Genomic DNA, 12626 nt, shown 5'->3' with positions numbered 1-12626 from the left:
ATAGTTTTGAGTACTGCACCCAAAGCTCAGTACTTTGCATGAAATCTGTTATTATATTAAGGGCCCCCCATACCACAGAATTCTTGCTATCCTGTTCCATCCACTGAGTATTTTGTTTGAGATGCATTGCTTCATGTTCTTTTTTGTAGTCTTTTCAATAATTTTAATTCACCCAAGGTCATAAGTTTTGTGGGAAGTAGTACAGACATTTCACATGGAAAAACTACTAGCTGGAGTAATAACCTCTTATTACCCGTACTTTTATCTCAACCTTTTTTTTTCTTTTTAGAACATTGTGTAGATAAATGGTGATCAGTAGCTGATTGCACTTGTTATTCAAACTATGTTGTTTCATATTTAATTTTTTGTAATTCATTTTTTAAAATGTTCATGCATTTCTCGTGATCATAATCATTACTATACATTTTTACCCAAGTTTTTTTTTCACAATATTCTATTGTGTTTACAATACATTAGTTTCATCCTGATTTTCAGTCAGGTCAGTGCTCTCATCTATACATATTGTTTTTGAATAGTTTTTATGGCCTTGTCTGCAATCAGTATCTGCCACTGCCATATCTACCTCTATTTTAACTGACTGTTCTTCTAACTACCTCTACATTCCTAAACATTCTGAGGTTTTGAAAATTGGATGTATTTACCAAAGTCTGAGTACCATATTGATGGTACAGTTTTCCTATTGGAAACTAACTGGAAAGTTCAGTATGGTGTTTTGAAGTCACGTTATTATATATTTTCTAAATTCTTTGTTGGGAAGTGATTGTGTCATCCATGCATACAAGAGCATGTGATGGAACTTCCTTAATAAGCTTCCACAGTAAATCTTTTGTTCTTTCATCTGAAATGACTAGTGTTTGTAGAAGCAATAGGAAAAGATTATACAGTATATTTGAGAAATTACTTGTACAGTATGTATTAAAAATAATGTCCAAAGTCAAAATACTTGCACAGTATGTATTAAAAAAAATGCCCAAAGTCAAATTAGCATTTTTAAACCACTGAATACCATTTTGTTTTCATGGGCATGAGTGTAGGTTTTTGTTTTCCATAGGAACTATTTTAGAAGTACTTGGAGACTTGGTTATAATTTCTTTACCAATAGTGTTGCTTGTGAATGTGTAAATTATTTACATATAAGCCATTTATATTACATTTTCAGTTAATTATTTAGCTTCCAACCAGTAATAGTGACCTGTGTAAATGATATGTAACTAAATGTCATTTCTTTTGCTGTCTTTAGATTTGTGATCAGTAAAAATTCAGTAAAAATTTTCTCTTTTATAGATACGTCCAGCACAGATGTAGATACTGATGTCCTTGTAAATATTACTTCGGGTAAAATCCGCCTTTTATTCGAAATGCCTTTCAGTCAGCGAACCAATACTTTTGTGTCAGAGGTGTTAAGGGCTGCAGAAGGTAAACACACTGTTTTATTCTCATTTGCTTATGTAGGGAAAGGGATGTACCTAGTATTGTTAAATTTGATAATGGGAATTTAATACCGAATTTTACATGTAATTCTAGCTCTGATTACTGTACAGCAGTCAAGAGGGTACTATCAGGAATTACTAGCAAAATTGATGGTACATATATAATGATGCACAATCAAATTAAGTTGGAAATATTGTTTACCTGATTTTGAATATATGCAGTTTTATTATAACATTCATTAATAAATGTGAATTGATCAAGGTAGCAATTGATTTTTCATTACAGTCCTTAGTAAAAGAAGAGGGCCTCCTCCAGAGTTCGCTTGGTTGTCGCCTTATCAGAATGCAGCCACCAATACTAATTCACCAGAAGCTGGGTTAAGCACACCAGTGAATGGTCCAGAAAATAATATAGGAGATGGAACATCCCCTCTGGTTGATGTTGGTGAGGGCCCACCTCAGACGCCACCTTCTCCTTATCTGGATCCATCTGTTGCAATAACTGATAGCACCAGTATGCATGTAAGTCTTGTTTTCATGTTTAAGGTAGATAAAGAAATATTGTGTAGTGCATTGTTTTTATGAAAAGAGATTAATGTAGAATTTTTTATTTTTACAAGAGTGGAAACATATTAGATGATATGTTTGGAATATTAGGTAGAGGTGGTTAATTAATGTGGAAGCACTATGATGCGGGTAAACCGAAAATTGCAAAATTTAAGAATGACAATGATGAGATAATTGATATAGTTCTGGTAAAGAGCAGAGTACGAGATTTGAAAGTACCATTGTCAGCCTGGATATCTCTCTAAGTTTTAGGATCCATGGAAAATTAGTTTGTCTTTTGTGTTAACAAGTTTGTCACTGGCATAAGACCTAGTGCATTATAGTACATATGCTCAGCAGCACCCCAGCGGTAGGTCTTGTCCATCTGACACCAATTCTCCTGTTATTTGCCCTCCTCAAACCTATATTAAAGCAAAAGGGATGAAAACCCTTGCCATACTGAAAAAACTATCACATACCAAATGAGGAACTGGACAACACTTTGCTAACGTTATGTAAAGCAACTCAATTATCTATAATAGATTGTTGTTGCCCAATATATTCACCTGCCTCAGAATCACATTAAAAGCACTAGATACACTACATCATGAAGGGATATGTTTGTGCATGGGAGCATTTCGATTGTCCCCAATAAACTCCGTCAGCAGAAGCGGGTCGGGTCTATTACCCCTAAAACATCACTGCAACTTAGTATGCGTAGGGGCCTTTCCCTTCAAGCAGGAACCTCTCATGCTGCTACCTGCTTTCTGACTTATAATCAAAGATTGTTCGTACATGATATACAAACCCTCGGTCCTTTACAATAGGAATATGCTTAAGGCGAAGCCGGACCTACAGCTGAATTCTTATCAAGGTGGTTAGGTAGTTACCTGATGGTCCGGTCGTTGGTAGTCCCTCCAACCAGACGCAGACATTCCAATTTGCTTTTGGCCGCCATCGTGGGTAGACGTGTTTCTCCATCGCGCTCTGCACAATTGTTTGATGCTGTTTTCTTCTAATCCCGGTGGGATTTTTCTATGTTTCTTATTGTGGATTATTATTGTTGTTGCAATAAAGTTTGTGATATATTGAAGGCAAACCCATGAATTGCAACTTCTTTATACGTTTTCGTTGTTGTGATATTGTGTTACGATAACGAATCATCCAATCTGTATAACCTTATACCTGCCCTGCACCCCCATGGGGGTTCAAGATGCGGCATGTCGGTGTCTTTTTCTTGTGTTTTTTCTATCTTCACGCCCTCGCCCATCGTTGCTGGGAGCGTGAATGTAGTGTTTTATTAATAGGGTAAGTACAAAGTACATGGATGTTTTCCTCATGCTCTTGCCCATTGTCGCTGGGAGCGTGAGCGTATTTATTGGCAAACATGCCTTTCTTTTTTTATAAGTTGTGGATAAAATGCAAATGACTTTAATTGTGATTTTTCCGTGTCTATCCTCATGCCCTTGCTTATCGTCGCTGGGAGCGTGAGTGTGATTTTTGTTTAGTATTAATACGATTACTTTCAGACTTGTATTTGGTGTGCATGCGGTGAGTGAATTTCGATTAAGGAAGACCTGTTAGGTGAATAGACCCCGGTCCTGATACCAGCACTGCTCTTCTCCCTTCTTGGTCTTCCCTGGGACTTGTGACTCAGTGGCAGCGCTGCTCAGTAACAGTCACAGTGGCACAAGCAGCGCAGCCACTCCCTCAGTTGATGTTGCAACCACGTCCACGACATCCCAGGTCGATTGCCTCGCCTCCCCCTCTCCCTTCCTTACACGGGTGGTGGACATCAGCTGCCGATGGGCAGTTCTCAGTGCTGCATTGCTGGGTGTATGGTTGCAAGACCCGCTTCTGCCAGCGCTGCTCCTGCCGGTCCTGGGTTCCTGTCACACTGCCAGGCGTGTAATTGCAAGACCCACGTCATCCAGCATGGCTCCTGTTCCTGGACCAGCTCCTGCTCACGGACTTGTTCCTGGCATTGCTGCTCCTCCCACCTCTGGGCTAGAGGATGGCTCTGACTACGATCCCGCAGAAGCTATTGAGGATGAAGTTGAAGATGGAGACGACAATGCCTTTCTGGATCTCCTCTTCATCTGTTTTCTCATCGTTGTCGTCATCTGCCTTCTCCTCTCCCTTCCCTTTGAAGTTGGGAGACTGAGAAGCCGATGATAGCCTTCATGAGCCTTCGAGGGCCCGGCATTCCTCTTTCTGGAGGAAAGCAGCTGGCGATCTAGTCAGCTTTCCCACTCCCTTCGGAGCAGGAGCCGAGACTCGGCCTCTAGGGGCACGAGACTCGGGAGCCTTCCCCCCCGAGAGGTCTTGTACAAGACTTTGAGGGGTCTGCATTCCTCCTTCGGGAGGAAAACGGCTGGCTTTGTTGTCAGCTCTCCCACTCCCTTGGGAGCGGGAACCGAGACTCAGCCTCTAGGGGCATGAGACTTTGGGAGCCTTCCCCCCCGAGAGGTCTCGTATGAGACTTTGAGGGGTCTGCATTCTTCACCCAGGAGGAAAGCAGCTACTCTCTCATCGGCTCTCCCACTTCTGCGGGAGCAGGAACCGAGATTCTGCCTCTAGGGGTACGAGACTTGGGAGCCTCTGGAGCTCGGACGATGTTCTCCACCCCCGAGTACCAAGGGAACTCCCTACAGAAATGGGTCCGTGTCAAGATCTCGTTTGTGAGATTCCTCAAATGTGCTAACCTCCAAAGGAAGTAGAACATCCACTGCCGAGACGTGGCTTCAGTTTCACATTGCAGCAGTGGTGTGGGATGAGAGATGGGGTCGAGCCGGAGCTTGACCCCCCCCAAGCGATGTTTGAACCTGGTTCTTAGTCGTGAGCCTATAGCATTGCATCTGCCCATGGGATAGAAGCAACAGCACAGGGTATTGGGGGGGGTCCCCTTCAACATCTATAACGACGTTGCAAGTACTCGCCAGGTAGTGAGCCTTGTTCCTGCAAGCAGCAGCGCTACTCGTAAGGCATCAGTGCTGATACCAGTCCAGTAGTCACAGCACTTCTGCAGCATGGTGAGAACAATCATGCCTGAGTTTGTTGCAAGTCTCCAGGGAGGCAGCCGCGTCTCAACGGGCAGCACCACTGCTGGTATGACATCGGCACCTACCAGCGCTGCTACCACACAGCGCAGGGAGAAGACCATGTTCTCCTCGGGAGTTCAGATCGCCTATACGATCGTAGGTTAGTACAAGGGCTTGGCTCACTTCCCAGGCAGCAGCGCTGCGAAGGACAGTGAAGGTATATGATTCAACTCTCATATTCCATTTATCGCCATTGTTATTGTCTTCGTCTTAGCCTGCCTCCTCTTCCCCTTTTCCTCCGAAGGTCACACAACTTAAGAAGGAGAAGGTCGTCTCTTCCCCCACATAGAAGTCTCGTGCCAAAACTTCTAAGGGTCTGCACTCCTCTTCCGGAAAGAAGGCAGTTGGTTCTCTCATTTGCTATCCCTCTTCTTTGGGAAATGGAACCAAGGCTCCGCCTTCAGAGGCCAGAGCCTCAGCAGCCTCAGGAGAATGAACTACGGTTCGCACTCCAACTCTCTTGTTCGTGAGTAACTCTTGAGTGTGCTGCCTTCCAAAGGGGGCAGCACATCCACTGGTGGTGGCATGAGACCGAGACTTGGTTCTTCGTCAGGAGCCATGACCGTTGCACCTTCCATGTTGGAAGGAGCAACGGAAGAGATGAACAAGAGGTCCCCTGTTCAGTCCTCTTCATCGGGGCTTTGGCCCCGAAGAGCACTGGGATGTGTCGTGAGGGGGATGCACGTTCTCAGCAGGTGGGGAACCGGGTCTCTGCAAGCAGCAGTGCTGTTCGGAAGAAGACTACGGTTCCCACTAGTGCTGCTGTCAGTCCTGCTACCAGCACTGCTGCAGAGCGAAGAGAACAGTTGCAGTCTCCTTGGGAGTCAGTATTGTCGGTACAAGCGTGGTCTCCTAGACATGCCCTTGTCATGGGTTGGTACAGGGGCGTGGCTCACCCCACCTGGCAGTACCGCTGCTAGGAGGAGTGTTGGCATCCGATTCATTTCTCCCATTCCCTCTACTTCCTTGGGATGCACCAGGAGGGGGTGAGGTGATTGGTAGGAACCCTGTAGAGACTTCTCTACGGGATTCAGCGACGGCGGCTTATGTTCCCGGAGTTCTAGGACCCCAACGATCATACACCAAAGTCGTTGAGTATGGATCGAAGGGGTCTGGGTTGGTTCCTCCTGACGAAGGAGCAGATTGGGAAGACCGATCCCTGGAAGAACTTGGGCCTTTACCAAGGGCTTTGGACACCTCCGAAATGCAGAGGTTGTTTGCAGAGATCATTGTGCTGATCTGTCAGCACAACGGTCTCTGGAAAGCAGCCACGACATCCTCTTCAGGAGATTGTTCCTCCTGCCTCGAATCCTTTTTGGGGTCTGTGAGTCAGTGCATGATCTACCTGGATGGGGAGTAGTGCTGCTGACTGCAGGAGCCCAGCGCTACTGCAAGTTCTTCTACCAGTCCTGCTAACGTGTGGTCCCGTAGAAGCCCCTCTCGACAGCAGGTAACCGGGACCCGATTTACCCGGGTCCAGGTGTGTCTTTGCATACCTGACGAGTGAGAGAATCTCTCTCGACAGGAAATAGCGACACTGCAGAGTACCGTATAGCCTATTGCCTACATACTTGCTCCCGTCGGCCTTCCCACTTCTCCGGAAGTAGGGAACGAGTTTCTCTCCCCAGTGATCGGGATCTTGGGGCGGAGGATGCCCCTGGAGACTGAACCAAGGTTCGTTCTCCAACTTACGTTCCCATGAGCTCTGTTCAAGGGACAGAAACCGTTTCCAAATCTCGTTTGCGAGAATTTCCAAATGTACAATCTCCTAAGGGAGGACTTACATCCACGGCCAATGAGGGATTCTGTCCTTTCTGTGGCAGTGACACAGGGCGAGAGCAGGACTTGAACTAGGGCTCGGTCCCACCTGTGAAGAATCTGGATTCTTCTACAGGGGTTAGGGACTTGTCCCTATTCCTTGAGGCAAGACACCTGGAGAATAGCGGGAGATCACTTGTTTGCCCTTCCTTCCTTGAGTTTTCAGCCTCGAGGAGGGTTCGCTGTCACTACGGGTCGACATGAGATCGTGGCTCATTCCTCTTGACAATGGCACTGTTAGAGGGAATGAAAGCATCCGATGCCCTTCTCTCATTCCTTCTACTCCTTGAGCTACAGTAGAAGTATAAGAGGAAGCTGAGCATAGGTATTGTGAAGTCATGTCGGACTGGTTCCCATAACCGGACCTTCCCATAGAGAAGATCTTGGGAATGTTTAAGACCGGTCTTAGACTTTCTCCCCTGAACAATTTCTTAGCCAGACTTGGTTCAGGATAGAGACAACACGAGCTATGTTTGCCTCTAATAGGGAGAATGACTTCATGTGGATGGCGGACTTTAAGGATGCGTATTTCTCATTCACAATCCTTCCGCCAGTGTCTCCCTTTGTTCTCGCAGAAATAGTCCTTCGGGTGTGTCGAGCTCTCAACCGCTCCACAGGTGCCACGAGTATTCGACCTGGTCTTAGCTTGAGCGCATTCACATGGGATATGTCTTTGAGGTTTCCCAATCTTTGCTTTGGTTCAAGTGAACTCCCGTTCATGGTTTTTCACAGGACGGAAATTGATTCCTCAAGTGTCTGGGATCTGAGGAACCTGATAATCATTAGAGGTTCAATTTCTAGCTCAAGCAGAGGACTTGCTACCTGTCCGGGCTGGTACATGAGTCCTACTCGAACTCTAGTACCAGCATGTCAGGTAGACAGTAAGATGGTTCCAGTCTCGACAGGAACAATCTGCTCGGACATGTCTCATCATGAGGTTTCGACTGCTGCCCCTGGAGAGTCGGAGGCATCTACTGAGGAAGAGACATGAACCGAGAAAAGTTGCAGAGGTACTGGAACTTCAAGACTAACACCTTCTCATCAACATCCTGAAACTCAAGGTTGCCTTCCTGGTTCTCCAAGAGTTTCGGGACACTGGGATGAGACACACTATAGCATTGATGATCAACACTACAATAGTGGCACATGTCAATAAGCAAGAGACTTGCCTCTCCCGAGCTTCTCCTTGACAGTGCAGGTGATCGAGTGGGCAACAGCACACTTGATTAGGCAGTCAACCAGATGCATTCCAGACAAGAGGAATGTAATGGTAGACAAGCTTAGTCTTCAGTATCTGATGACTTACAGGAATGACCAGGAAGAAGTGCCAAGCTGCTGCTGATGGCAATGGTACACTTCCCCTGAAAAGGTCTTGAGGTCAGGGGTATTGCCCCTTTCCCTCATGTTCCATAGAACCTGTCAGTTCGGGATGTTACCCACAGGCCCCCGGACACTTTTCCTTGGGACCAGTGGTGGCTACTCGACATGTAGTGTATCTTACCCAGCTCCTTTACAGGATAGTATTGCATCTCACCTCATTGTATGGTATGATGAGCTGATTTGGGAGTGACTGGCTCCCCCTTTCCTCTCTTTCATCCTACTCCTTCCCTTCGGGGGGGGAGAGTAATGCGGATCGTTATGTGCTGGGACCGAGCGATAGTGGCAGGTTCTGGACACTCCTTGGAGTAACCTACATATTTTCTTGATTAGTTATAGGAGTAACTCCTGCCCATTCCTTTACAAGGCAGGGAAGAGGCACCTGGACATAAGACAAACTCATAGCTTGCATTTGCCTTATAGTCTCCGACACATGGTTCTTAGCTTTTTCTTAAGGGGGGGGACACATTCTCTCCCTTATGAGTAAGCCCAGGAGACAGACTATGATCTTGCAGTTCTTAACTCAGATCAGTAGTCAGTGGTTGGATTCCCTTCCTAGCTCTTACGACGAGGAAGGAAATTGCAGGTAGGCAGAACCCCCAGTCGGTTCACTGGAAATCACTCAGATTCCACCCTCCAGTCAGTGAGTCTTCCTATTGTAAAGGACCGAGGGTTTATACATTGTGTAGGAACAAATCACAATTTTTGAAAGCAAGTCGTATTTTTCCTAACTATACAAACCTGAGGTCCTTTACACTAATTCCCCACCTCATGCCTCCCCTCAATCTGCTACTTGGGCCAAAGCAAATTGGAATGTCTTCGTCCAGTCGGAGGGACTACCAACGACTGGACCGGCAGGTAACTACCTAACCGCCTTGTTAAGAATTCAGCGGCCAGTCCGGCTTCGCCTTAAGCATATTCCTATTGTAAAGGACCTCAGGTTTGTATAGTTTGGAAAAATACAATTTACTTTCAAAAATTGTGATTTTGAAAACCATAGGGCTAGCTCATTCCCAGAAAGAACCAAATATTTAATGAATTCACATAAAATTACACCAATTTTCTTCCATTTAATAACAGCACTCCTACCACCCTGGACTTTTGAAACTATAAAATATGTATAGTGGACCCCCCCGTATTCGCGTTCTCCGGATTCGCGGACTCGCACATTCGTGGATTTCTCTTGGGAACGTTTCCCCGCATTATTCGCGGAAAATTCGCACATTCGTGGTATTTTTCTGTGTATTCTTTTAGAAAGGCTTCCCAGTAATTGTCTGTGTGTGTGTGTTTTGGTTGTACTCTAGATTTTTAACATACGTACTCTTTTAGTTTTCTTAGGTCTCCAGTATCTTCTCTTTTTTTTGTGCTGCATTTAATGTGAAATGTAATAATTTTGTGGTCCCTTTTGCCTAGATTTGCACCTACTGAAAGGTCAGACACTAGGTTATCTTCTGTTGATAGGACAATGTCTAGTATGTTGTTTCCTCTAGTAGGTTTGTCTACCCACTGGTAGAGGAATTCATTTTTGACAAATTCTTGAAGTCTTTCCTTCTAAGTTTGATGTGGAGGTCATAGTGTCCCAGTGTACCTCTGCATTTATTTCTTGTCCTAGTAGCGCACACAGCTCCTCGTTGGACACTTGTAGTTGGTGGGGAGGTCTGTATGCTAGTATTAGAGTTAGCTTCTTCCCTAGAATGCTTATATTGATGCCAATTACTTTTTGCTTGGTTGTAAATTTAAACACTATTGGACTGAGGTGATCCTTGACATATAGCTCCTCCACCTTTTTCTTTAGGTCTGTCTTTTTTGAATGATTTATATCCTGCTATTTGGTACTCTCCTACGAAGTCTTCTTGTATCCATGTTTCTGTGATACCTATTATGTCTAATTCTTCACTTGCTATCAATGCTTTGAAGAGATCTACTTTGTTCCGAATAGATTGTGCATTAAAATGTGCCACTCTGATGGAATTATCTATCTTCTCTTTTGTTGTCGGTGGCTTTATTTGTTTCTCTCATTTTCACTGTTTCCTGCAGTGCTATTACTAACCAAATTCTGGGAGCTTTTCGACTTTGTCCCTTGAAAGTGAGTTCCATCTCTTTTATAGTTTTTTATTCCTTACAAATCTGTCCCAGAAGTTTAAGAACCTAACACCCTTTTCTTGGCATATTTGCTCCAGTCTGTCATTGATTCCTATTGCCTTGCTGAGGGAGTAGTGGCTTACATTGGTTCTAGCCAGAAGTCCTATAAGAATGCTGTTAACGGTTTCCTCACAGATGTTTTCTATAACACTCTTCAGGTTGGCTATAAAACCCTCTGTCTGGCTAGTTCTTCCATCTTTTTAGAAATAAGTCATTTTCTCCTCCCTCACTATGAATGCACTTTTTCTAATTTTCACTTTGATTTTCTTCACTGCCTTGGGTATCTTCTTTGCTCCTGCACCTGGGTATGAGTCAACTTTTCTCATATTTCTGTTTTTGACCACAAAATTTAACTGCTGATCTTTTACTAGAGAATCTCTAATTAAAGTTGTTTCCTCTTCTGTTTCTAGAGCACAGCAAATCTATTCGATGAGCTTATTCCTTTTAGGGGACAATTGTGTTTTCTGGCTGCTATCACTATTCTACCAACAGCTCTCTTGAATTCATCATTTGTTCACATACGAAACAAACCTTCGGTCTTAAAATTAGGATAATACTAGCGCCAAGCTGGAAACCTGTAGAATTACAATTAAACTTGTGAGATCCAGGGACTATTGGCATCTATACCAGGTCACAGGGCATGTATTACCCAGAATGCCCTTGGCGTCCCGTGACCCGCCAGTTACTTTTCTACCGCCTTTAAGATAGGACGTGTTTACTTTCTATCTGTTTTAAGGCTGGCTTTAGTTTGCCCGATTTTATTCATTTCATTTTTATTTTTCTGTTTAATTTTTCTGTCTCCGGGTGTGCTTAGTGTGGGTGTGATCTGTAAAAGTGTGTACGTTGTGAGATGGAGATTTTTGCTTCACCAACGGGAACTTCTGATTAGTGGAAAAGACAAAGGAAATGCCCTGGAGTGAGTGGGTTTCCTTATTCAAGATTTCTATGTTTTCTACTATGTCGTTGTTCAATTCCTGTTTCTCTCTATTAAGGTTTATCACTTCTCTTCTTAGGTCTCCAATTTTCTTTTCCATCCTGTCTTCTCTTGCCTTGCCTTCGAGTTTGTTCTTAGCCAGCTCCTTTAGTTCCTTTGATATTTCTTCAACTTTCTTCCTCAGTTTAGTTATCTCTTGTTCTTGTTAAGAGAAGAGACGGACACTGAGACTACCAAGCTCTGAGATTGAAAACCTATAAATTAAACACTTTTGCAGGGTTTCTCCAGGATTTGAAAATGATGCCTTTGCGTTTGTGTGTTTGTGAAATACTCGTGTATGATAATTAGTCAAGTTCCAGTGAAAAGTTCATGCTATTGTGAATTTGCACAACTCAAATCGCATAAGATTGAGGTATTACTGTAATGTTCTACCAGTATCTAAGGGCAGAACCCTCTCTCTTTTTACGGACTGTAAACTTTGATTGATACTGCTCAGCCTTCAAGTTAACAATGTTTTGATCAGTCCTCATTCTCTTGAAGAGGTATTGTTTGCCTTTCACCTTTGAGATAATAAACCTCTTTGCACTTCTTTTAAGAATTTGGAAACCATTGTAGCAAAACGACTGCTTCTGGGAACAATTTTAAGTACATGAGATGAGGATGAAGAAGTCATTATTCCCAGTAGTGAGATGTCATGGTGTTTTTTCCAAGTCTTAGACTAGGTCTCATATATTGGGATGACAACTACCACACTATCAAAACGTCTCATTTCATCATTAAGATGATGGCATATTCAGTCATTATAACAATCTGGTAAGAATTATAGACACAGCACCAGATTGGAGAGAGAGAGAGAGAGAGAGAGAGAGAGAGAGAGAGAGAGAGAGAGAGAGAGAGAGAGAGAGAGAGATATTGCCCACTGTTGTGTTTAGGTCATTCTTTTCTTTCTGACGATGACTACCTGCGTGTTTGTTGAAACATAAGTAGAATAAACGACAAAAACAGAATATCTATCCATATCATTTGGAAATTTATTATACCATCTATATGTAGGCAAGGAGGATATAATTAGAAGAATAGAGGAGAGACACTACAAGCTATATGCAATTGAAACTACAATTTTTCTGTTTTTTGTTTTTTACCATACCACTGAGTCACTTCTAGATGCATTTAGCATGCTGAAAAGATTTTTTAAATGAGAGGGAAGGCCAAAGAAGGTGGACAGCTAAGTAGGGAGAGATCAAAGTGATTGCTACT

At 43.7% G+C, this 12626-nt stretch overlaps 1 protein-coding gene across 1 annotated transcript in view; it reads left to right on the top strand.

Moving 5' to 3' along the window:
* The window catches only part of LOC135207770 (inositol polyphosphate 5-phosphatase OCRL-like), a 117447-nt gene that overhangs the window by 54004 nt on the left and 50817 nt on the right, over positions 1 to 12626 (top strand). The window contains 2 exon segments of the mRNA XM_064239594.1: positions 1306 to 1437; positions 1738 to 1973. Coding sequence (XP_064095664.1) covers positions 1306 to 1437; positions 1738 to 1973 — 368 coding nt within the window.

The sequence above is a fragment of the Macrobrachium nipponense genome, chromosome 34 (assembly GCF_015104395.2).
Source record: "Macrobrachium nipponense isolate FS-2020 chromosome 34, ASM1510439v2, whole genome shotgun sequence".
Classification (NCBI taxonomy): domain Eukaryota; kingdom Metazoa; phylum Arthropoda; class Malacostraca; order Decapoda; family Palaemonidae; genus Macrobrachium; species Macrobrachium nipponense.
This window is presented reverse-complemented; position numbering and strand designations above follow the sequence as displayed.